Source organism: Cetorhinus maximus, chromosome 25 (genome assembly GCF_964194155.1).
Source record: "Cetorhinus maximus chromosome 25, sCetMax3.hap1.1, whole genome shotgun sequence".
Lineage (NCBI taxonomy): Eukaryota > Metazoa > Chordata > Chondrichthyes > Lamniformes > Cetorhinidae > Cetorhinus > Cetorhinus maximus.
Genome location: NC_135903.1, coordinates 24671996 through 24699760, shown reverse-complemented (window position 1 = coordinate 24699760; position 27765 = coordinate 24671996). Strand labels below are relative to the sequence as shown.

At 43.0% G+C, this 27765-nt stretch overlaps 1 protein-coding gene across 1 annotated transcript in view; it reads left to right on the top strand.

The window, feature by feature from the left end:
• The window catches only part of samd14 (sterile alpha motif domain containing 14), a 229110-nt gene extending 211779 nt beyond the window's left edge, over window positions 1–17331 (top strand). Inside the window, exon 10 of the mRNA XM_078529637.1 lies at window positions 15920–17331. Within this exon, the coding sequence (XP_078385763.1) occupies window positions 15920–16081 (162 nt within the window). The 3' untranslated portion in view covers window positions 16082–17331. The remainder of the gene's footprint in view (window positions 1–15919) is intronic.
• Window positions 17332–27765: the final 10434 nt, after the last annotated feature.

The following is a 27765-nucleotide window of genomic DNA, read 5'->3' as shown; positions in this document are numbered from 1 at the left end:
CTGCCATCACCATGGAAGGCTCACTAGTTCTGCCTTTGGACATGACACATAATCCCAAGCATGGGACCCTAACTTGGGCCTGGGGCAACTCCTAAAAGGGCAGAGATGACCACCTGAGGTCTCAAATGACCCCACTACGCTATTTGCAATCATAATGCATAAAATTGAGTTAACTTTTGCTTTGAAGAGTCATTTGACACTACTGAACAGGTGATAATTCCATAGGCAGAAAGGCTACTATTGAAGAGGCTTGACATTTTTGTGATAGATTTTGGTTTCATACATTTGGGACATTAGACACAACACCTCATCTGTTCAACATAATGGAAAATATCTAAGACAGCCAATGTTAGAAGCTACAAAGAGAATAGTCACAATATTTTAGGTATATAGAATGAGAGCACCTATTTTTTTCTGATCATAGTTGAGTCAATGTTACATCAACCCCAGAGGATACCTTCGCAGTGGAGCACAATTAGAATCTCATGTCTTTCTTTACCTGAGAACCATATTATCATTGGGCTCAGTACAGTGTATGGGCAGTTTCTCAATCAACTCAAGTCAAATAGTTGGCATTGAGGAGGCTTCAAAGTGGGGAAAAAAATTGAAACTGTCATAAATGGTGAGAAAAAAGTTCACTCATTTTAAAGCCATTTCAACACTGAGATAACGCAATCTAATTGTACACATGATCCAAAGCAAATTACAGTTACTTTGTTTTCAATAAAAGTGGCGCCCAAAATTCCTGGGCCCAATGGACAATCAGTGATGGAGGAGGGCAGGGCAACGCTGTCAGAAATCCTGATAGCCTGTCTGTCCGTCTGTTTTATAAATCCTGAAGAAGTAGCGGAATCATCAGCATTCAAGCAAAATAAGTGGCAATGAGAAAATGACAAATAAAATCCAAATCACCTCAGCTCTGACCTAGAAATCTCTCTCCCCACTGAGCACTAAGTAATAGATTGCACAAATATTTAGCATTCAAGCTGATCCAACCTCAACATGACCCCAATCCATTTCCCTGGGTTGGCGTCAACATACTATGCAGGGTGATCTTCCTGCGATACCTCTGCTCTGCAGAGGGAACCCACGCCATTGCAACTGAGGAGAATCTTACTTCTTGAGGCTCATCAAGTAAGAGGGTCATAGCAGCTTGGATAAAAGATTGGTTTACGGACAGAGAACAGTGGGCGGAATTTTCCATTCTGGAGATTAAGTGCGGTGGCAAGCGGGTTTCGCAATGCGTTTCCCACTGGGTGGCGTGGCAGGAAATCGCACCTGATTTCATGCTCAGAAGCTCATTAATGATGCAGCGGCAAGTAGCTCTCCAAATCACACGGCAGGGTGGCACTTATTCATCCGCCTCTCCGTTACCTAATGTGGTTGAAGGTCCAAGCGCCATATTTAAATGCCACCCAAACACACACATTACTCTCAGTGGGCCAGCTCTGTGCAGGACAATTCTTAATATTGCTCCACTGAATAAAAAAGCTACTCCCAGGTTCAGCAATGACTCCCTTGAGGCCCACATCCATGGAGTCTACCAGCACCGTGAGCGATACTTTCTACCCGAGGGATGGCTCCAGGAGGCCCACCAGCCTCACCTCACCGGCCTGGGAGACAGTTGCAAGAGAGATCAGCTCATCAGGCAACCACCCGAGAAACACCATCCAGTGCAGGAGGAGGATGAATGATCTGATCTGTTCTGCCAGGGTAAGCCAACCTTCAGCTCACTCCAATCTCACACTCTCATAATGGCATCATGCACTCAAAGGGTTATACCGCTCAAGAATCTCACACAATATTAGCAGGGGAGACATCAGCGCTGATTGTCTCATCGATGCTTTAACATCACCAGCATCTCATCTATTGTGCTGCACAAACTCCATCCTCAGCACTTACTGGGAAGGGCTCAGCACACACAGCAGGCGCATAGACGCTTCCCACCCTCTCCTCCATCTCTTCTCATCACATTCCATTCCATTTATCTTCATGTAGGCCAAGCTCGCCCACAACCGGAGGGTGATATCCCAGATGGGAGGACGGTTGGCAGACGTCCAGGAGCTTTCACACTTTGAGGAGGATGCCACTAAGTTAGCAAGTGAAGACAAAGATCGCTCTTGTGGGGAAGGCAAAGTTGGCCTGTCCCAGCAAGCCAGTACAAATGAGCCCTCCATGAGTTGATCACATCTTGATAATGACAGTGAGTGACATGCAATGTTGTATTCTGGCTGCTTATGACCTAAATCCATTGTGTGTCTCTCTCTCTCACTTACAAGCACCAGCAGGCCCAGGCAGAGCTCCAGACCAACCAAAGCCCCAACATCCAGGCCATCTCAGAGAAGGATGCTGAGGACGCATCAGATGAAGAACTGTCACTGCATTCACCTGCATCCTACACCAGCGCAGAGACACACATCCCGGTAGTTCATGGGTCTAGATGAGGCTCAGGTCACATTCTGGGGAGCACCTCACTGACACGTCTCTGCAGCAGTCGGAGGCAGTGACTGCCCAGGTCTCTGGCACTTGAAGGACTGCAAGAGATCACGTACCCGCTGTCTCTAACACTCTGGAGATGCAAGGAGAGGCAGCGGAAAATCAGGTAGCATTGCAAGAGGCAGTCAACAGACTAGAGTGAAGGATGGAGGAGTCTGTCTGCATTGGGCTGACAAGTGGCAAATAACATTCACGCCACACAAGTGTCAGGCCATGACTATCTCCAACAAGAGAGAATCCAACTATCACCCCTTGATATTCAATAGCATTGCCATCACTGAATCCCCCCACTCTCAACATCCTGGAGGTTACCATTGACCAGAAACTGAACTGGATTAGCCATATATATACTGTGGCTACAAGAGCAGGTCAGAGGCTAGGAATCGTGTGATGACTAACTCACCTCCTGACTCCCCAAAACCTGTCCACCATCTGCGAGGCACAAGTCAGGAGTGTGATAGAATATTCCCCACTTGCCTGGATGAGTGCAGTTCCCACGACACTCAAGAAGCTTGACACCATCCAAGACAAAGCAGTCTGCTTGATTGGCACCACATCCACAAACATTCACTCCCTCCACCACCAATGCACAGTAGCAGAGTGTGTACCATCTACAAGATGCACTGCAGGAATTCACCAAGGCTCCTTAGACAGCACCTTCCAAACCTACGACCACTACCATCAGGAAGGACAAGGGCAGCAGATAGATGGGAACACCACCACCTGGAAGTTCCCCTCCAAGTCACTCACCATCTTGACTTGGAAATATATCGCCATTCCTTCACTGTCGCTGGGTCAAAATCCTGGAACTCCCTTCCTAACAGCACTGTGGGTGTACCTACACCACATGGACTGCAACGGTCCAAGAAGGTAGCTCACCACCACCTTCTCAAGAACAACAAAAGATGGGTAATAAATGCTGGCCCAGCCAGTGAAGCCCACATCCCATGAATGAATTAAAAAGAAATTCTGTCTGATGTCATAGCTCCGACCTGTGAGGACCTCAAGGTCTCCATGGGAAGGGTGGCAGCTACCATGGAGACCTTGGTCCAGCAGATCCTGCTGGATTTGCACTCAGACCTGCACTCCATCGCTACCGACATTGGTGGGATCCAGCAGTGACTAGGCAAGATTGGGACGGGGCACCTCGGCCTCCCTCCAGCAGCCTCTTATCCTCAAGAGTCAGGCAGCGGCCTTCGGGCACTCATAGGGAGGTGGACCAGCAGCTGGAGACCCCGGGGCCACCCAGGCCCCACAGCAGGAGACCCAAAGCAGGCCGGGGCCCTCCAGGCCTCAGCCCTCTACAGGACACCCACCAAAATCATCAAGGACAACAGGGCATAGCAGTCAGCAGGCTGCCTCCACCTCTGCAGCAGATATCAGGAATGCACCAAGATGTGGTGGCAGGGTTAGAAAAATATCGAAACTTTGACATCACTTCTGCGTCACGGGTGTTCAATCACTGTATATATCATGCACCTTTGTAAATACATTTGCTGTTCATGAGAATGGTCTTATCATTTGAAAGCATCGTGCATATGCATCTCTGTGCCCTCTTATTGCGAGGGTAAGCCATCCCCCCACTCAGTGCTCACATCCCTTTGTGGGCATCACATTCGTGTGATGTTTAGATGAGTCATGATAGTTACTCGACCCTTGTATTATGTCGAGGAGATGTGTCAAACTCTTTACCGGAAGTGTTTACAAAATGCATTAGGAACTTCTACTCCTTACAAGACAACATGGAATAAGGCATGCTCAATAGCCTTGGAGGGTTAGATGTAATTGTTTCTCATAATAACATTGATGTCTTCATTGGTAGCGCCAAAGCACAAGGCCTGAAGCCATGATGGTCTCTTCAACCATTTGTGCATCTTAGTGTCTGCTAAAAGTTTCTCACTCAGGTGGCGACAAATGCATCAAGTCCTTTGATGCAGCCTTTGCGCAATTGGTGCCGACTTTCACTCCCCAAAGTGCACAGAAACAGGGCTTGCTGCTGACTTTTCCAAAGAATAGGGCCCGGTGAATCACGAGGGTTGAAGGTGCAAGTCCGAATGCTGAACATGCTCTTGATGTTACTGGTTGTTAAGGCCATTCAGTGCACTGGCATGGCACTAAGGGATAGAAGAAATGTGGCTGTGACCTGTGCCTGCACCTTACTCCTCCTGGAACCTCTATCAGTGTGACACAGACACACCTTCCACATTGTGCTTCTTCAGTGGCATCATCAAGTGGAAGCTGACCCTCATCTCCCTCTTCAGGTTCCTGCCCTTCCTGTTCTTCATCATCCAAAGAGCTCACAGCCTCTTCCATGCCTCCCTCTGGCAAGAGATCCGCCCTTTGAAGCACCAGGTTGTGAAGGGTGCGACAGAGCATGATTATGCAGGACACCCTCTGTGGAGAGTACAACAGAGTCCCACCTGAGCAATCCAAACATCGGAAGCGCATCTTCAGGATGCCAATGGTCTGATTGATGGATTGTGACAAGCCATATGCCACATCGATCTCTCCTCTGAGTGACTCTGAGGAGAGTACACAGGTGTCACGAGTCATCATTTGAGTGGGTATCCTTTATCCCCAAGCAACCAGCCCTGTGTTCGCTGAGGCCCTTTGAATATGTGGGTGACTCAGGATGTATAAGTCAAGGGAGCTCCCAGCGTACCTGGCACACACGTACATGATGTGCTTCTGATGATCGCACTTCAGTTGAATGTTCAGGGGGTGGAACCCTTTCCTGTTAATGAACATTAGGGGTAGCTGCCATGGAACTCTCAAAGCCCCATGTGTGTAATCGATTGCACCCGTTGCTCTAGGGAAGCCTGAAATAGCTGCAAACCCCAGAAATCTAGCAGCCTGGCTAGCTTCATCGATTGTGAAGTTCACATAATGATGATTCTTACTGTAGAGGGCATCCATCACCTCCTTGTTACATTTATGTGTTGAGGACTGTGAGATGTCACATAGCTACCCTGTGGATCCCTGGGACAATCCGCAGGGAAAACAATTGAGCACAGCATTGACCTTCAGGGGCACTGGCAGGGGATGTCCTCATAGTCCACAGGACTTGAGATCCTCCTGCAGAATGTGGCAGATATGATCCAGCACATCTCTTGATATGCATAGACCTGCACGGCATTGTCTTTCACTCATCTCCAGATAGGAAAGTCTTCTTTGGTAGACCCTTGCTCGTGCGAGTCACCTCTGTGAGATGGGTCTAACCTCCTCAATCTTTGGGTGTTGCTGGGGCTCCCATGGACCATGGACCTCAGGCTAGACCTCTTCTTGAAGATGCGTTAGGTGGCGCTGGGCATTCTTCCTCCTCAATCGGATCACTGCCATCACAAAGGCAGCACTGAGGGCAGGTTCCATTATTCAATCCTTCTTCTGCCTGTGGGCTGATAGATGCAACAGATTAATGAATGCTGGGCAGATATTGTAGACCTCCCACTCGCAGAGAAAGCAACTGTCATGCCCTAGAGCTGCGTCTGCACTACTAGCTTTTTGCTGATACAACCTTGTAGCTGAAGCGCTGTTGGGACTTGTGAATCCCCATTGGACGCTTGTTGCGGAGTGACCGAGTTGGTACTTTAGAGTTGATCAGCAGACGCTTCTTAGGTGGAACAGATTCCGTTTATTTACATGATACACAGCAGCTACTAATGTGTGCTTCCACACCAAACTCTGCCTCCATTCTGCTGTTCACTACAAACTACTGACTACTGAGATAGCCCGCACTACGCCTCTATTGGTCACAGGAAATCGTGTGATCTTCCTTTATAGCATTCTCCTCGAAGGTATACTACACATTACATAAAAACAGAATAACAGGCGCAAACTCACAGATCTAGGTGACCAAAATGCCAATCCTGATATTTGACATCTCAATCCCACAGAGGTTGGAAGAGGTTTGGATGCATTCATGAAATGAGCCACTCCTGCAATCTATGATCTGGTATACTGGTTAAGCTTAACTTGCACTTCAGCAATGAGTGGATGCCTTTGGGTCCATTATCCATGCCAACTGGAGAAAGCACACTAGAGGCTTTCATTGATAATCTGGCATATATGTAGTAGCTGTGCTTCCTTAACAGATGCCTGCATTTTCCATTCTCACATATGTCTCTGTTAATGCTCAAATGGAGCAATTATATTGTGAAGCCAAAGACTCCTGCACTCTCTTGTTAAAGTGCACTAAAAGGTATTGGCTCCTATTGCACCTTCTCAAGGAAGTCTTCCTCTTTTCTCTCAGCTCTGACTCTATTTGAATGTTGTGATTCTAAGCAGTTTGAGGGTGCCCCCTGAAAGGGTCCATTAGTCCAGCTGTAGGCTCCTCCCACTCTGCCTCAGACCCCTCCCGTGCAGATTCTTTTCCAGTTTTGATTTTAAATTGCGTTTTCAAAATGGTGGTTCTGCATTTCTACTTCAAGTCCAGCTTCGACCACCACCCCCCCCCCACCCCACCCCACCCCCATCAGTTTGCGAGTCCCTCCAATTTTCCTGGAACCTCACGATGTGCAGGTAGACCACCCTCTGGTTATTCTCCAGCCTCCACCAGTAACCTTGGATCCCATTGTCATTGTGGTGGATTTTCCATCCCTCCCCTCTGAACCCAACACTGTTTTTGCCCCCATGCCCCATGTGGACCTCATCCATCTTGAGGCTGTGGGCATGGTCACATACAGAGGAGATTACCCCCCAGGAGAGCTTTGAATACACCCTCCCTTTATTACCTTTTCCCCATTTACAGGCTGCAGATGCCTTCAGTAACCATGACCATCCCATCTGCAGCCCAGTACTGAGCCAGAGAACCCCATCACCACCAACTGTAAAAAAATGAATACGTCCTGCACACCTGTGCCTTATCCCAATTGAGCACATAGGCCTTGCCCCTCCCTGGAATGGCACTACAACATGTGTGCCATGCATAGCCTTGCAGCATGGCCCACAAAGCCCTAGGATTGCCTTTAATCTCTCACTCCAAACTCTAGGTCCCAGATCAGGAACTATGACTGTCTTTCAATGAGCACTCCGATTCCCTCTTCCCTCATGACTGATCATAACACAGCCTCCCTTCCCCCATACCCCCTCCACGAGTCTCTGTTCAACCCATTCTTCTTGTGCCACACTAACACAACCGCCTGCAGTGTGCATGCATCCCCTCCCATTCATACAGTTCGATTAACACCCACACCCTTCTGTGTCTGCGTTCTAGTCTTCCATGTAAGGCTCTAGCTTCCCTACCTTCAGTTTCACCTCTGCCTGCCATAGTTCCCCCACCCCCTCCAGCCTCACCATACCCCATTATCCCACATGTGTCTGGCATCTTTCACCCCACACCACCCATTCTCCACCCCCCCCAAACCCCAGTCACTATGCTGGTCTCTGCTTTAGAGTGCAGCCCTGCCTGAGACCCTCAGCACATACTGAGTACAGAGGTACCCACTGTGAGCAGACCAAGCCCACACCCCCAGTAGTGTGGCATATCACTGCCATTGCTGAGAAACCATAGCAGCGCTGTTGCAGGTAGGTTTTGAATGTTGCTATAGTAATTATGGCTTTATTTAGTGTGTAATGTATCTTTAAGAATAATACTTGTTAAGCAAAATCACATGATCTGTAGTAACCAATAGGAGAGGGCTACCTCAGCAGTCAGTGTAAAGATAGAGTTGGAGTTGAAAGCACACGTGCAGTTGCTGCTGAGTATATTGTAGATAACCTTAAAGTTTCCACCCAAGAAGTGTCTGTTTATCAACTCAGTCGTTAATAGTACAACTCGGCCACCCTACAACAGGCTGGCAATGAGGATAATACAAGATTGAACAGAAGAAATCAAGTTAAAAGGCAATGTACTTCGCCCAGCGATTGTAAGTCACAAGCTCCGTTAGAATTAAAGAAGTGACCCCCACTCAAAATGGCACAATTTGGGAGAATTGATCCTTTTGAACCTGCCACAGATGATTGGTCTCAATACATTGAATGCCTCACATTCTTTTTTCAAGCGAATGAGATTATGGGGGAAGAGAAGAGGCGAGCAACCCTCTTGAGTACTTGTGGGAGCAAAACCTACAGCTTGATTCAAGTTTGAGGCACCCAGTGCCCCAGATTTGAAGAATTTACATGAATTGGTGGACCTCGTGAAGGATCACTTTCAACCCAAGCCTTTAGTAACGATGCAGATGTTTAGGCTTAATTCGCAAAACAGAGCCCCAGGTGAGACAATTGCATGCTGTGTGGCAAATTTGAAGCAGCTAATGGGACATTGTGAGTTCAGTGTGACTCTGAACGGCATGCTCAGAGACCGTTTAGTGTGTGGTGTGAAAGAGATCTCTAGTCAGAAAAGATTATTATCCAAAGTGAATCTGGATTTCAAGAAGGTGTCAGAGATAGTGTTGGCTATGGAAAGTGCAGTAAGAGATTCAAAAGCAATACAGAGTGTGCAAAAAGGTGCCATCCTCCACATTAGGCGGGAAAGCTCAGCCAAAAGTGGAGCGAAAAAGCAAAACCCAGCCCAGAAGTGGGAGACAGCCCCTGCTAGCCGAAGAATAAAGAAAAATAACTTAGCAGCGAAATTGAAGAATAATTTTAATAGAGGTGGAAACAATCAGTCTTTTAGCAATTGGCAGTTTTAAAAAATTTAATACTCTTTTGTCACAGAAATGGTCATATGATGAGGCAGTGCAAGGAAAGATCCAAGCAGGCTTGTAAACAAAAGAAGAAGCCCAATGAAATCTACAATGTAGAAGAGCCTAAAACAACAAATTCTGACATTTACTCATTGTTTAATCTGAAAGTTGGAAAGACAGAACCAAAACAAAAACAAAATTACCTGGAAAAACTCAGCAGGTCTGGCAGCATCGGCGGAGAAGAAAAGAGTTAACATTTCGAGTCTGAATGACCCTTCAACAGAACTAAGTAAAAATAGAAGAGAGGTGAAATATAAGCTGGTTTAAGGGGAGGGTGGGACAAGAAGAGCTGGATAGAGGGCCAGTGATAGGCAGAGATAACCAAAAGATGTCACAGACAAAAGGACAAAGAGGTGTTGAAGGTGGTGATATTATCTAAGGAATGTGCTAATTAAGGGTAGAAAGCAGGACAAGCAAGGTACAGATAGCCTTAAAATAAAAACAAAAATAATAACAAAAAACTGCAGATGCTGGAAATCCAAAACAAAAACAGAATTACCTGGAAAAACTCAGCAGGTCTGGCAGCATCGGTGGAGAAGAACAAAGTTGACGTTTCGACCAATATTTGTCACAGTAAAAGTAAATGGCAAACCTGTTAGAATGGAAGTGGACATGGGAGCTTCCACTACAGTAATTGGGGAACATACCTTCAGATACCTGAATAATGGTGAACATCAATTAAGTTTAGAAGAAACCGCCGCTAAGCTAAAAACATATATGGGTGAAGGCATTCAAATAAAAGGCATAAGCAGAGTAATTGTCCATTATGGAAGCCAATCGGCAAAGCTACCCTTGATGGTGGTAGCAGGTGAAGGGCCAAGCCTTCTGGGATGAAATTGGTTAAAGGAGATTAAGTTAAAATGGGCTGAAATTGTCCAGTTGAGAGCAAGTGGGCTACCAAAGCTACTTAGAAAGTATGTCACTGTCTTTAAGGACGAACTGGAGAAAATCCACGGCCTACAGGATAAATTAATGTGGATCTGGAAGCAACCACTCCCTTCATGAAGGTGAGACCGGTGCCATATACCCTGCGAGAAAAAGTCAACATTGAGCTGAACAGACTACAGAAACTGGGCATTATACAACCTGTTCAGTTCTCAAAATGGGCAGCACCCATAGTCCCTGTCCTTATACCCGACTGGAGACTACAAACTGACAGTTAATAAAGTAGCTAAGCTTAGACAGGCACCCATTCCAAAAATCAAAGACCTGTATGCCAAACTGGCAGGAGGGACAATGTACACAAAGCTTTTTATGAGTCATGCTTATCAACAACCAGAATTGGATAATGCCTCCCGGGCATTTGTCACGATTAATAACCACAAAGGGTTGTACCAATATACCCGATTGCCTTTCGGTGTCTGATCCACTTATGCCATCTTTCAGAGAACAATGGAAAGCTTATTGCAGGGACTGCCCCAGGTTGTAGTCTATTTAGATGATGTATTGGTGACAGGATTCACTGAAAAAGAGCATATGGCAAACTTAGAAGAAATCTTAAAACCCTTCTTGCAAGCTGGAGTGTGTTTAAAAAAAAGAGAAGTGCATGTTCCAAGCAAGGGAGGTAATCTATTTGGGCCACCAGGTAGATTCACAGGGCCTCCACTGGTTGAGGAGAAAGTGAGAGCCATAAGAGAGGCACCTGCACCAAAGAACGCCTCAGAACCCAAATCATTCCTAGGAATGATCAAATATTATGGGCTGTTCTTACCCAACTTGTCTGCAGTGCTGGAACCCCTGCATTCTCTACTCAAAAAGAACCAACGTTGGTCTTGGGAGGTGCCCCAGAAAGAAGCTTTCATAAAAGTGAAACAATTGCTGCACTCGTCCAATCTATTAGTGCATTATGACCAGATGCAAGAGTTGGTGCTGACATGTGACTCATCTCCCTACTGAGTGGGAGCAGTGCTCTCTCATTGGATGGAGGACAGCACGGAATGGCCAATAGGTTACGTATCAAGAACGCTCACCAGAGCGGAAAAGGGATTCTCGCAGATAGAAAAATAAGGCCTGTCCATCATCTTTGGTATCAAGAAATTTCACCAGTATGTACACAGCCGCCATTTTTCAATTGCTTCAGACTACAAATCATTGCTAGGATTGTTTATTGAGGACAAGGCTATACCACCCATAGCCTCAGCAAGAATACAACAAAGGGCCTTAATTCTAGCAGTATACGAATACACTTTCATACATAGGCCTGGCAATCAAATCGCAAACACTGATGCCCTTAGTCGTTTGCCTTTACAAGAAAATTATGAGCATGTCCCAGTTCCACAGGAACTTGTTTTACCGTTAAATTTCTTAGATTCCTTGCTGGTATGTGCTCAACAGATCAGAGACTGGACAAGTCGGGACCCAGTCCTATCTCAAGTATGAAAACAAGTCGGTCACAAGAGCCCATATTTGATGAAATGAAACCGTACTTCAACAGAACACATGAAATAACCAGCCAGGATGGCATCTTATCATGGGAAGCATGAGTGATAGTTCCTTCAAAGGGGAGGGAGCCACTTTTAATTGAACTACACAGGGCCCGTCCAGGTATTTCCAGAATGAAGACTATAGCATGCAGCTATCTATGGTGGCCTGGATGGATGGCGAAATAGAGAATTTAGTAAAGCGCTGTGTGCAATGTCAGCAACTGCAAAAGTTGCCAGTGACAGCTCCATTACACCCATGCGAGTGGCCAGGTAAACCCTGGGTGTGGTTACACATTGACTATGTTGGACCTTTCCTGGGAACAATGTTTCTGCTCATTGTCGATGCCCATTCAAAATGGTTGGACGTATATGAGGTGAAGTCACCAACGTCAGCTGCTACAGTTGAGAAACTACGTCAGAGTTTTGCCATTCCCAGACTACCAGAAGTAGCTATTTCCCATAACAGCACGGCATTTACGAGTGCTGAGTTTCAACGGTTTATCAGCCTCAACGGTATCACTCATGTAATAACTGCACCGTACCACCCTTCCTCAAACGGACTGGCCGAAAGGGCGGTTCAAACTTTCAAGGCAGGCATGAAAAAGCTAACTGGCAATTCCTTGGCAACCGAGCTAGCACACTTTTTTTTCATCACAGGATTACCCCTCACACAACAACAGGTGTCACACCTGCGGAGTTATTGTTGAAACGCCGTCTCAGGACGTGATTGAGCTTAATAATGCCGAATTTAGAAGGGAAGGTGGAAAGGAGTCAGGGAAGCCAGAAAACTAGGCACAACTGGCATTGTTGCAAGTGAAAATTTACCTTGGGAGAGCCAGTATACGTGAAAAACTTTGGGGAAGGACTAAAGTGGTTACCGAGTAAAATAAGTGCAATAACTGGACCTCTATCTTACCACATGGAGTTGGAAGGTTGGATCATCCATAAACATGTGGACCATTTAAGGAAGAGAGAGACAAATCACCCAAGATTTGGTTCCACCAGTGATCATGTCCGGATCTGTGTTTCCTGTTGAGGATACTCAACCCAGAACTGACGTATCTCAAGTTCATGTAAGAGTTGGGGATACAGAACAGCAAGTGCCCACTGAAGCACCTGATGTTCAGGCAACTCCGGAAAAGGAGGTTCCTGACAAAGAATCTGAAGTTGTGGAGCTGCAATGTTCCACACGTATCAGGAAACCAACTGAAAGAGTGAATTTGTAAATTCCTTACACAGTGTAAATATTCTGTTGTTTTGAAAAATATGTACTTGTAAATAAAATATGTATAGCGAGTTAAAGGGGGAGGAATGCACTAATTATGGTTTTATTTAGTGTGTAATGTACCTTTAAGAATAATACTTTTTAGGCAGGATCACATGATCTGTAGTAACCAATAGGAGAGTAGCTCAGGCTACCTCAGCAGTGAGTGTAGAGATAGAGTTGGAGTTGAAAGCACATATGTAGTTGCTGCTGAGTATATTGTAAATAAACTTTAAAGTTTCCACCCAAGAAGTATCTGCTGATCAACTCTATCATTAATAGTACAACTCGGCCACCCTACAACAGTTGCACTTACCTCAAAGTCACGAGCAGAATGAGGGCAGACAGCCACTTATATCCGATTTAGACCAATCTAATTTCCCACTGCCGTGGCACATAATTGGGAGGGGGAATGTGATTCTGGGCGAGTAGTGTTTTTAATGAGTATCCATGGAATGGTAATGCATGCAAATGGCGTTCCTGACATGGATCAGCCGGAAAGCTGACCCACCATCTGCCCTCCATGAACGTGATGAGGGGAAAATTCCGAATTGATTTCTCACGTGCAGGATTCTGACTTTTGGCCTCTCTCCAAATTTCACGCTCCCACCCACCCATGAAACCCACCAATGACAGGACTGGAAAATTCTGCCCAGTGTGTTGAGGTTAACGGTGGAGGATGGTAGACTGGTGTTCTCTAAGGGTCAGTGCTGGGAGGACTTTTTTTTTGTATATGCAAATATTGGAATACACAGTAAAATTTCAAAGTTTGCTGCTGATACCAAGCTTTGAGGTGTGGAAAACAGTGAGGGTCATACCACTTAACTGCAACAGGACTAGATAGACTAGAAGAATGGGTAGTCAAGTGGCAGATGGAATTAAATACGGAGAAGTGTGAGGTGATGCATTTTGGCAGCAGTGATAGGGAGAGGCAATATGTACTTCAAGACACAGTTCTAAAGAGTGTGCAAGGACAGGGGGACCTGAGAGTTTATGTGTATAGATATTTGAAGGCAGCAGGACATATTTAGAGAATAATTAACAAAGCAAGTGGGGCCTGGGGTTTCATAACTATATGTATTGAGTACGAAAGCAGGGAAGTTATGCTAAACCTTTATTAAGCTCTAATTAGGCCACAATTTGAGTATTGCATCCAGTTCTGGTCACCACACTTTAGGAAGGATGTGAGGGTCATTGAGAGAGTGTAGAGGAAATTTACCAGAATGGTTGCAGGGATGAGGTATTTTAGCTGCAAGGTCGGGTTGGAAAAACTGGGGTTGTTCTCCTCAGAGCACCTGAGAATGAGAAGAGATTTGATAGAGGTGAACGAGATTATGACAGGTTTAAATAAGGTGGACAAAGAAAAGCTGTTCCCAGTAGCTGATGGCACAAAGACTAGGAGGACACAGATTTAAAATTTTGGGCAAGAAATGCAAGGGGATGTGAGGAAGAACATTTTTCTGTAGTGAACAGTAATGACCTGGAACATGGTGCCCTCGAGGATGGTGCAAGCAGAGGCAATCAATGGTTTTAAAGGAAGTTGAATGTGAATTTGAGGGAAATAAACTTGCAAAGGTATGGGCATAGTACAGGGGAATTGGACTGACTGATTGTCCTACCGAGAGTTGGAATGGACTTGATCATTAATAGTACAACTTGGCCACCTTACAACAGTTGCACTCCAGAATGACCTCCTTCTCTGCCATAATGATTATGATTCAAAATGACTCTTAAAGCAGTGTAGCACTCAATGCAACACCAGAAGATGGCAGGTATTCTGTTAATGAAGATAGAAACCCTCTAAAGACAGTTCAATCTCAATATTGATGGCTCTGAATTATTCTCTCAACATGTCCTGCTGCCTTTGAGAAACCTACCAACGGTACCAAGTGCCCAAAATCTAGTCCTGTCCCTCCTTGTTGCTCATCCCTGCCTCTACAGCCTGTGTACCTACCATTGTAATTGGCAGTATGTTGAGGTGGAAAAGTGGGGAAATGGTCGGTTTTCTAAGTCCTGCCTCCTCTCTGGCATTTAAGTGCTGTTGGGTTGCCAAAGAGCGAGAATTGTGAATGCAAAAAGAGGGCTCAGGGGAGGGGGCTGGTGGGTGAAGGAGAATATTTAGAGGGTTGCATTCGTTGATAGACTTTCCCAACCCATTTTCCATGCCCCATCCCCTTGAAATCAAGCAGTTAAACAAAAGAAAATCCACTCCCAAGTATCCAAAGGTTATTTTGGACTATGAAATGTACTGGTTAGACCAATTGTGAAATGCAAGTGTCGTTTCTCTGCTGCCCTGCTCCCTAATGAGGAACAGGGAGTGCTGGTTGCAAATAACAGGCCTGTAAGCCATGATTTCCCACCCATTCATTTAAGCAGATGGTAAACACCTGGAGTTCTGCAACTTCCCAGCCAACGCTTCCTGCAAACATTGCCTCTCATCAGAGTTGTCCACTTGGGAAATCAGCCCTACTGTGTTCAATCCTGTTCACTACTCCACAAAAATACATACGAGCAATAGAGGAGGTGTACAGCAGAGCAAGGAGATTGATCACAAGTCTATAGGGGATGAGCTACGAAAGCAGATTGGAGAAGGTCAAACTCTTCGGTACAGAAAGAAAGAATTAAGGGGGCACCTTATTGAAGTAGAAAATATTACCTGAAGTAAACCTAGGCTGTTGCTTGAAATTAAGCCGAGAGAGGGAGGCCTATGACCACAAACATAAAGCACTGAAGAGTACATTCAAGCAGCTATTGATTATATAAAGAGTGATTAATGTTTGGAATATTACGTTAAGAAATACAGGAACACCAAATTAAAAACACTGTAGCCTACCTGGCTGGTCTACTTGAGGAGTTCTATCATTCAGCACACTACTGAAAAAGATTAGAGAATATTAAAATGCAATTGGATGCTATAATGGAAAAGTGACATTAATGGAGGGATTAGCTGAAATGCCTTCCTGTTATCCCTGACGAATTCAAGAGTTGCAGTATTTTAAAAGATCATCACATCCCAGAAACTGCTTTGAGGATTATTTTATTTTTCTGCACAGGCTTTGGGAGTCATCAACTCACAGGATCGAGCCACGATCAAAAAGAAAATTAAAGACATGAATGCAGCAGTCGAAAAAGAAAGGAAAGCCTTGGAGAAACTGGAAAAACAGAAGGAGAAACAAAAGAAAAAGGAACAGGAACAGTTGCAGAAAAAGAGCTAAGCCGGGAAGAATGACCACGTGTAAGCACATCTAAACATTTGTCTCCAGTTCTTCAGAGATTAAAACATGAGCAGCAAGAAGAAATGCAAGGAGTCAATAGATCAGACTGGACATTGTATGACAGATCTGTTTGTGGGATTTGTGAAGCACAGTTCAACTTCACACTTGGACAGTTCAGGTCTGTAATGGCAACCTCTAGTGTTAAAAAGAAGTAATATTTCACAACGCAGGCAGACTTTTCCTTAGTCAATGGATTACCATGGAAAATCATGCTGCATTTACTAATAACTGAATCCATACTGGGTCAGATAATGAGGAAGTCAGGATAATCCATTGTTAAAAAAAAAATTGACCTACCCTCTGAGAATAGAATGTTCCCAAGTTTTTAAGTCACTGACAGGAGTTATTCTGTGTGCATTGGTAGCACTGATTACTTTAAAACTAACAGAAATGGAGAAGAAGATGAAAAATGGCCTTTAAAATGTGGGAGAAACTAAATTTTGTCATACCTTTAAACTGTCAAAAAATGCTTTCTAATGATTAAAGCAGCTATCAGAAGGAAAAAGTAGAACTGAGGATTAATGTGCCTGTGTTTGAAATATTACAGCTGTTAATGCACAATTTTCTCAAAACCTGAATTCTTCCACAATCTAGGTTGGAAAGAGGGCCTCAGTTGATCGAGTGAGTTTGCCAGCAATTGTGCTGCGATGGCAGAAAAACATTGCATAAATGTGTGGATGGAATGTATGTAATGTGAATTGGGATTGAAGAAAAGGAGCTAGACAATGGGACGCACTTGGTACCTTGCCATTTATTGAGCAATGTCTTCCTGTAATAGACTGTCCTGGAGAGTATGATACAGTATAATGGAGATAAACTGTGCGTTTTCAGATGATCTCATTCTGTGCGTGTAGTTGTACAAAATGTTCAGGACTTGCAAATGAGCTCATTGATTAAAGGTTGAAATTAATCCAAAGATCTAGAAGGTAATGAACATTGTTCAGACCAGTGTAATAGGAGCACCAGTTACGTGACCTTAAAAAAAAACATTTCTGGCTTGTATTTAACAAGTATAAATATTACAAGTCGCCTAAAATGTTGGTGGTGTGGATATGTTTTGCGTGTTGCAAATGTAGCCAGTGTTTTAAATCCAAACTGTGACACTTGGTAGGACCTGCCAAATATAGTGGTTGTGATTTAAAGAGAATCATTGAACACCTTGCAATATTAAACCTGCAAGAGACAACTGCAGAATATTTTCGTAGTGGCTCTAATTTTGCTATGATCGTAGATTCAGGGAATTAGTAAGAAGAAACAAAAATCAAATGATTTCTTTTCAATGGAAGCTCTTATTTATTGTAAATTGTACACACCCATACCTCTTTATGACATCTAGCAACCTGTCCAATCCATTTGTTTTCTGACCATGGGGCTGTTGCTTCCTGACCCTGCTATGCATTTTGGGAAATATGGCATCAATATAGACAGATTTGATAGAAATACAACTAGTAAAATAGAGACCTTAATTACAGCTTCACACACGTGCAAATATATAGCATGGCTGCAAGAAAGCACAAATGGGTCAAAATGACAACACCCCTGGTATACTACAGGAAGAGATGCAGTGGCATTAATCACCTCCAATTCAGTGTTACAACCTAGAATTTGCCAGCAACACATAGATCAAAGCACTTCGGAAAGGACTTTGTTTGGATGAATTGGTTGAAATTTGCACTTCTTTAGACAGACAACCTTTAAGTAGGTTGTCAAATCTATGACAGCTTTTCATTTTAAATCATCTTAGGAGGGCAATATTTGTATTGTAAAATATATTTTAGGATACTTGGTTAAAAACTCACTTAAGGGTTTTATATGTATGGCTTTGCATTAACATAGAGGCAAGGTTATTGTAATATCACATAGACTGGGAATCTATACAAGTTATTGGACACCTGTATTTGGATCCTAGAGATGCCAGTGAAGCCTTTGAATTTTGACATCTGACATTGAGGGAAGATACTAAGCACCTGCAGACAACTGATAACTCCTGTGCCTGTATGGTGACAATATTAATCAGATTATTTCTGACATACTAGGAAAAGATATTGGAGTAATAGTAGGTAGCTGCTGTGTGGCATTGAAGGGTTGAATGGAGTCAATAATGTGACTTTGGCACCAGGACTGCTGCAACTTCAACCCAGCACCCAAGAGATCTGACCTGGGAGCATAATGTAACATCAGCTCATTTAAATGTTTTAGTGATGCTGGCATTGCTTAATATGCAAAATATTCAGACCCAAACATTGGATATCAGCGAGACTGGAAGAGCTTGCTGTCTACCCATTAAGCACTTTTAGTTTTTCCCATGATAAGCTGATCTGGATACAACAACGCCCTTTGGTGATTGCCCATTGAAAGCCAAAGAAAAGTATCTATGTATACAAGGATAGCCCTATTGGAAGGAGAGGGCCATACTGCAGGCATTATGGCATTGGAATTCCCTACTGTCTTTACTGTGCATCTGGAATGCTGCTTAAGTGTTTCAGCAGTATTATGGGGAAGGCTGCTTATTTATAACACAATTGGGTTCATAATGAGCCTAATGCGTGGTAGGTGCATTGGCTGCCTGAGTGCCGTAGACTCTTGGCTGGGGGTTGCATTTTGTGTGATAGGTGCACAAGTGCCAAGCAAAGCTAAGCACCTCATAATGTGAATATTTGGCACCCAATATGAATCAATTATATATTGGGATTATAAGCATCATATTATCTGTCCGATTCTACTGTTTCAACTGTTTTACATCCAGATCAACTATCACTAATTCAATTACTTGTAGGATATCCCAGAGAATTACATACTCTTGCATTCATTTTAAATGGAAATGGTTATAATCTTCATTGACCATGTTTGTACTGATTTTAAGATGAGGGCAGTTAAGTGGCAAAATTATCTCCTTAGAAGCTTTATTCTTGATGCACACAGAACCTCCAAGCTGCATGTGTAGCCATTATCTGTCAGCTCTCAGCTGCCTATGCTGAAAAAAAATCACTTGCTTCAGTCTAGTTCTACACCTTGTGTGCAATCATTAGTGCTGAGCTGACAAAGAAAGCAATGGAGGGGCCAGTGACCTCTTCTTAAGCAAAGTGGTGTCTACATGATTCGCTATGCGAGGCGATGAAACAATGAAACAAGTGCCTCATTAATGAAAATTCATTAAAATGTAAGTCCAGAAGTAGAATCAGAATACTGAACAGGTATGACTTTGATTTTAGGAAATGTAGATAAATCATTGCTGAATTTAACAACTTGGTTTTGTTTTAGCTAGAATCTAATCTGTATTCTAAGAGCAGAATCAGCCACCTTTTGAAACCTGCACAATAGCAAGAAAAATGGCTTAACTCAAAACATGCTGAGGATGTCTAATGTGTCATTTTTAACAGTTAACTATTAACTGTGGCTATTAAAACAATCACACAATTTCTAGCATTGAATTTACAAAAAAGGATTTCAGTACATTCATGGAATCTAAAATAAGAAATCTTTATGTCCCACTGAACACACTTTGCACTTTTTGAATTACCTCATTACCCCTGCTTTGTGGATTGGAGCACAAAAGATTGGAGGCGATCTCATTTCTCATGGGGTCTGATTGTTCAGTCAGCAGATGTCAAATTTATCATTTCAACAATTAATTTCTCAACACATCTATATTATTGCTGCTTTTAATTCAGTTGATGCCAACCAAGAAGAAACTTGTTAGGTTCAAGTTTCAGTGCATTCTAGTCAATGATGCCTTAGTACATTGCTTATTTTGAACAAGAACTTTTCATACATCCATTTTGAACAGTTGTAAAATACAGTTGCAATCTTGAAAAATATACATAACTTTAGAGTTCGTTGGTTAATTCTACTTGAATGAAAAACCATTCTCTATCTTTCAAAATATGCACAATGTCTACCATGAAACATCTGCAAATATGGTTTACTTTGGAAGATGTATTTCATACAGTATTCAAGGAGGAGTTAAACATTACAGAGCCAAAGAGTATCTAGTTCACAGCATTTTATGGCTTAAATATTTTTGGCATATTTTTAAAAGAGTTACTCAGAAACAACAACATATATTATGTTGTACTAACAGATTTACTATCTGAACTTACTAGTTAATCAATCAGGCCAATAGCTAATGTCACATTGCAGCTTTGTGGTTTGGAGTCCAAACTCATGACTTTAAGTTATAGTTGTGGAAACGTACATTATTTCCCTTCAAATTAACATTGTGGACAGGAGATTACTTTGGTTATATAGCAAAGTTGGGAGAGGGGTCTGTCAGGCCATGTGAGCCAAAAGCACCAGCACATGCATGGTGTGGTTCATTTCATTGCCAACATAGCTCAATGCTGATTCAAAGTAATTAATGACTCCAACCTTCCCAGGATAATATTGGGCAAATGGAAGTGGGTGGTTGGAGTGTGTAAAGAACAATAAATATAACGTATAGTGTGCAGCAACTTTAATTGATCTGTCCAACGTTATGTCCAGTAAGAATTTTCTCTGAAAGACTTTGTTCTAGAATTTAAAAAAATCCCTCATGGAAAGGACTTGCGTATATTGACAGCAGCTTGTGCAGATAATGCAGCATGAAACGAGTTTTCATTGGTGAGTCAGTTATTACTGTGTATCTCTGTGTTTGGACAGGGAGGCTCTTTCTATGCTGTGTGAATCAACTGGTCCTTTTTGACCCCTTTGTTCAGATTGCAAGTACCCCTTGTACCAACAGCTGTACTTGTAGATCCTCCCCTATGTGCCTGAAAATAAATTTGGTAATCACTATATCAGGCTTCCAACTGCCACACAGCTGTCCTCCACTGCCATTGGCAAGAACGCAGTGTTTTTATTTCTCGCCATTGGCAAGGTTGCCTACCTAGATGTAACTTGAATTGACATCCATCCTGTAACAAGATTTTTATTGGAAAAGAAAGTTTACATTTTTTCTTAACATTTGCTATTTTACACTAATTGATTTATCACCAATGAGGGCAATGGACATGATTCTTATTATTTTAATGATAGTATTATTAAACAGTACTGATGACAAATATAAAATATGCTTCAGTAAGCATGCCATAGCTGTGCTAGTAGTGATTCTCACTGTCCTTTGACTCTGTGAACTACCTATAATGTATGGAAAAGGCTAGGATTTTATATTTTTAAGTGCTAGCTACAGTTTCAAATCACTCATTTCAAAATCCCACTCGATTTGTACACAGGCAGCATTGCATGCTATTATTACAGTTTTGCAGTATTTTATGGGGCATTCTAGTGAAGATATAAAAAATGTTATGAAAATTCTAAAAGATATGTCAGTGAAACTCCTCTGCTTATGAGGAAATGGAAATCTGTGGCCAAACATTTCCCCACTGGCTTTTCCTGTGCTTCTGAATCAAATGCAGCATGAAACTTCAATCCCTGGCTTGTGCTGAGCTAGCCGATCTAAGCTTAAGCCACAGGAGAAGACATATAATTGGCCACACTGCTAGAGAGCGAGAAAGAAAATCAGCTTGGGTTCCTGGTCTCAAATACTATCTGCTGCTGAAAAATTCATGCGTGCCAATGTCAGGTGAGAAGAGGACTGGCTCAAACGTGCGCATGTATGCCCCTGCCATCCCTACCCGCTGACAGTTACTGATTAAATTCACATAGGAATCATCACTTGGGCACTGGAGGGCAACAAATACTCACTAATCTGTACCCAGTCTAAGCCAATGCCTTCAGGAGATGAGGGGAGAAGAATGCTGATGTCTAAGGAGCCTGTGCCATCCAGAGGGCCAGTCAGTCTGGGAAAAGCTTACCTATTGATGATGGGCTTAAGATAATCATTTCTAACACCAATGGGAAAGTGGGTCATGAGGTTGGCTGAGTTTATTTACAGGTTACTGTTAGACTAAGTAGACTTATGCTTTCTGCTAAACCTAGAGCTTGCAATGGGCATCAGACAGTCATGATGGAATATCACAGTTCTGTCATGGGTGATGCTATTGCACACCTCTTAGTTTACAAAGCTGGCAAAATATTTTTCAGGAAATTTTACCATGTGGGAGTGTCCTTTTAAAAGAGGCCTGTGGAATCTCAGCATTTGGGCCATCCTTTCTAATGATATTGCTTTGCCACCAGGACCCTATTAAATATATAGCTTTGCCTCACATTCATTTTTAACGTTTTGTCTTTGGCAACATGCAACCTCAGTGTAACCAAACTGCTGAATGGCCAAATTAAGATCCCTGCAACTGGATTTGCATCTTAATGAACAACCCTAAAGTGAGAAGCAAAATAACCAAAATGCAACACCACCAAGTGCCATTTATTTTCTGCTGTCATTTTAGCTATATACATGCCTTTCACTGGCTACTAGTGATTATGCAAATATTAATAGTGTGAAATCAATGCTGCTTATTCCTTAGATGACTATATTTATCATTTTTGATGTCAGTTCAGTTTAACTTTTTTGTAAACTATTTCTGTTCACTCCTACGTATTTGCACTCGTGTACTTCTTCCACAGAATGGGCAGATATAAAGGTGTGATTTGGTACTGTACACTAAAACAATGGGATTTTATTGAAATCTGAATGCCAGTTTGCGCTGGTAAAGGCATTAATGGCAAAAGCTCAGGGTTGTGAAATTATAGAAAATTTGGGTCTCTTTGAATCTTGTGGGCTGGCAAACATTCCCTGAAGTTTTCAGGCTCCCCTCTTAGCCCACTTATGTTTTTGTTTCTAGGACAGAATGCCTAAGCATGTTCAACCCATCACCCCATTCTTCGCTGATTTTATCCTCATACACCAATCTCCCATTCCCAAAGAGAGGCAAAGAAAACAAAAATGAAGTCAATTATCACCTATTGCTCCAGGAATCCACCTAACGGCTTATCTTTTCTACCTCCTATTCCACAAGTCTATCATCCTCTGGGAAAAGTAAGGTTTGTGGACATCTAAGCCCACTTGGTGCGGCACCTATCTCTACCTAACCCTATCTCCTCAAACACACCTAACACACTGCTTGCAAATTGTCCATGCTTTTAATAATCTTAAACGCCTGGGGCAGATCCCCCATAGAGAAAATCTTCAGCAGGACAAAAATAATTGTTACCAATGTCCAAAGTTAAGAGCACTGTGTTGATTAGAATGATTCTCTAAAGACATTGCTATCTGACTGAGGAGATGAACGATTACAGTGATAGCCTTAATATCTATACTGAAGTTGCAATGCGATGGTTGCAGCTAAGCAGGAATTTCTGGCAAGAACATCCCCTTTAAGGAAACAAACAGCAAAGTAATTTCAAATTTCCAGTGGTTCAAGTTGCAATTTAGACCGACCATGTTTTTAATTTGAGAACGTATGCCTGATCTTAAAACTGCTGCAGCTACCTGCACTGCCAAAATAAATAGACTGCACAGTAAACACAAGGGTGCAACTACTGACTGCATGGTCTTGGATACCCAATGAGTATAGATTATCCCCTCTCTTTCTGTTTGATTACAATATAAGATTCCTACGGTTAGTAGTTTCATAGCCTGCAACAATTGTAATGGCTGTTGGGAATTATGTATAAAAACGCTGTTGTCTGTTTCAACTCCTTGCTAACGTTTTGCGTGCAAATGTATTTGATTTTGTTTGAAAAAGATAAAAGTACGGGTATTGGTTGTGACAGGTCTTATGTTAGCACATGTTATATTAATATTGAAATTGCTTTAACTTCTGATTGACTATTGTCCACTGAGTCACTCAGGAGTGATTGCAGACACAAAGGAGATAACTTCAAAGTGATTACTCACTCTACTGTCCAAACTCAAAGGTGTTTTGGGTTATCTGTTTATCCAAAATTCAATAAAAATGGTATCATGGTGACTGGTTTTGTAATATAAGCAGTTTATTCACAAATGGATTTAAAATATTGATGTGTTTATGTTAAATTGATTAACATAATTGACTGAAACTTATTTACTTAAATTTGATTTCACTATGTCATGAAATTTAAGAAGTCTATGTTTCAATTATCAATGGACATACATTTTGATAGAATTATCACTGGCAACTGAAAAATTGGAATAGTTGACAAGCTGAATATGCAGAGAGGAAACCACACAGGACTCTCAATGAAAACAGCAAGGTCATTTTATGTGGCCTATTTCCCCTCCTATACATTGAATGAGTGGTAAGAGATCACAGAAAAGCAAATAAACTGATAATGTCTAGACAGGATACCCCTAATGATACAGTGGTTTGATTTCCTTCATCAAACACAATTAAACGAATGTTTAAAATTCAAAGCACCATCTTATCATTTAAATAGGAATCATGCAACCTGTGTCTGGAAGCAGAGAATAATTGTTCACATTTTATGCAAACACTAATACAGTTTTCATAATTTTAATGAACAATTCACATCTTACACCAATCTTTGTTTTGTAAAGCACCCTGTGGAGATGACCATGTATCTGCGTACATACACTTATGTGATCTACGTTTATAAGCATAACCCTCTGGTGAAAATGATGCAACATGTTAGTTAGAACATGTTTAGTCCCGCATATACCATTATCTTTAAACTTCTATGTTGTTATTACTTCAGGTAGTCCACTCAGCATCTGGGCATGAAGCAAGTGCAATAAATATTATGCTTTACAATGAATTTTGCAAATTTTGAAGGTATGTAACTTATATGAATGAAATTACCTGTACAAAACCTCAATTATTTGATGCACAGTGATTAAAAATGTGTGTAATGCACCGTCCAGACTATAATTTTTTAGTATGAATTTAGGATCAGTAATTTTGGACAGTGTACAATATTTGGGATGTTGTGAACTTTGTATTCAATGGTTTCCTGCCATGCAGAGACTCTCATTCAGTGCATGGTGACAATGAAGAACTTTTAATGTCATACAACCTCGGTGCTCCTTCAGCACAAGACAGCTTGTATTTAATAACAAAAACAGAATTACCTGGAAAAACTCAGCAGGTCTGGCAGCATCGGTGGAGAAGAAATCAGTTACCGTTTCGAGCCTTCACGGCCCTTCGGCAGAACTGAAGCATAGTTAGGAGAGGGGTGAAATATAAGCTGGTTTAAGGTGGGGGGGTGCGGGGGGGGGGGGGGGGGAAGAGAGAAGTTGAGGGTGTGGTGATTGTGGAGATAAGCAAGCCGTGATAGGAGCAGATAATCAAAAGATGTCACAGACAAAAAGATCAAAGAGGTGTTGAAGGTGGTGATATTTGTCTAAGAAAAGTGCTAATTAAGAATGGAAGACAGGACACTCAAAGTACAGCTCTAGTGGGGGTGGGGTGGAAAAGACTAACAAGGTTTTAGTTTTAGATTTAAAAATAATGGAAATAGGTGGGGAAAGAAGAATCTATATAAATTATTGGGAAAAAAAAGGGGGGAGAAACGGGGTGGGGATGGGGGGAGGGGGAGTTTAAGATCTAAAGTTGTTGAATTCAATATTCAGCCCGGAAGGCTGTAAAGTGCCTAGTCGGAAGATGAGGTGCTGTTCCTCCAGTTTGCGTTGGGCTTCATTGGAACAATGCAGCAAGCCAAGGACAGACATGTGGGCAAGAGAACAGGGTGGAGTGTTAAAATGGCAAGCGACAGGGAGGTTTGGGTCTTTCTTGCGGACAGACCGCAGGTGTTCTGCAAAACGGTCGCCCAGTTTGCAATAATTTTACAATAATAATAAGTTAATAATAATAACTTAATAAGTTTGCAGTTTTTTCAATAATTTATATAGATTCTTCTTTCCCCACCTATTTCCATTATTTTTAAATCTAAAACTAAAACCTTGTTAGTCTTTTCCACCCCACTCCCACTAGAGCTGTACTTTGAGTGTCCTGTCTTCCATTCTTAATTAGCACTTTTCTTAGACAAATATCACCACCTTCAACACCTCTTTGATCCTTTTGTCTGTGACATTTTTGATTATCTGCTCCTATCACTGCTTGCTTATCTCCACAATCACCACACCCTCAACTTCTCTCTTCCGCCCCCCCCCCCACCTTAAACCAGCTTATATTTCACCCCTCTCCTAACTATGCTTCAGTTCTGCCGAAGGGCTGTGAAGGCTCGAAACGTTAACTGATTTCTTCTCCGCCGATGCTGCCAGACCTGCTGAGTTTTTCCAGGTAATTCTGTTTTTGTTTTGGATTTCCAGCATCCGCAGTAGCTTTTAGCTTTTTGTTTTTATCTTTGTATTTAATAAGCTGTCCACTGTCTTTTTAAATCAACAGCTTTTAAAATTCTCATTATTTGTTTTTAACATAGAAAAGCAAATTTTTTGAAATCTTCCTAGTAAGACCTTTTTGAGGAAATATTTTTTTATTCATTCACAGGATGTGGGCTTCGCTGGCTGGGCCAGCATTTATTGCCCATCCCTAGTTGCCTTTGAGAAGGTGGTGATGAGCTGCCTTATTGAACCGCTGTAGTCCATGTGGTGTAGGTACACCCACAGTGCTGTAAGGGAGGGAGTTCCAGGATTTTGACCCAGCAACAGTGAAGGAACAGTGATATATTTCCAAGTCAGGATGGTGAGTGACTTGGAAGGGAACTTCTAGGTGCCGCTTCATGCTCTTGTCTGGATCTTGAAAAATTTATTAATTTTGCTTCCAATTTCCACCCCTCCATCATTTTCACATGGTCCATCACTGACACTTCCCTTCCCTTCCTTGACCTCTCTGTCTCAATTTCTGGTGATAGACTGTCCATCACCGACTCCCACAGCTACCTTGACTACAGCTCCTCACACCCCGCTTCCTGTAAGGAGTCCATCCCATTCTCTCAGTTCCTTCGCCTCCGTCGCATCTGTTCTGATGATGCCACTTTCAAAAACAGTTCCTCTGACATGTCTTCCTTCTTCCAAAACCGAGGTTTTCCACCCACGGTGGTTGACAGGGCCCTCAACCATGTCCGGCCCATCTCCCGCGCATCCGCCCTCACACCTTCCTCTCCCTCCCAGAACCATAATAGGGGCCCGTTTGTCCTCACTTATCACCCCACCAGCCTCCGCATTCAAAGGATCATCCTCCACCATTTCCGCCAACTCCAGCATGATGCCATCACCAAACACATATTCCTTTCACCACCCCTGGCGGCATTTCACAGGGATTGTTCCCTCCGAGACACCCTGGACCACTTCTCCATCACCCCCTACACCTCAACCCCCTTCCACAGCACCTTCCCATGCAACCGCAGAAGGTGCAACACCTGCCCCTTTACTTCCCCCCTCCTCACCGTCCAAGGGCCCAAGCACTCCTTTCAAGTGAAGCAGCATTTCACTTGCACTTCCCTCAATTTAGTCTACTGCATTCGCTGCTCCCAATGCGGTTTCCTCTACATTGGGAAGACCAAACACAGACTGGGTGACCACTTTGCGGAACACCTTCGGTCTGTCCGCAAGCATGACCCAGACCTCCCTGTCGCTTGCCATTTCAACACTCCACCCTGATCTCATGCCCACCTATCTGTCCTTGGCTTGCTGCAATGTTCCAGTGAAGCTCAACGCAAACTGGAGGAACAGCACCTCATATACCGACTAGGCACTTTACAGCCTTCCGGACTGAATATTCAGTTCAACAACTTTAGATCATGAACTCTCTCCTCCATCCCCACCCACTGTCTGATCCCCCTTTTTCCAA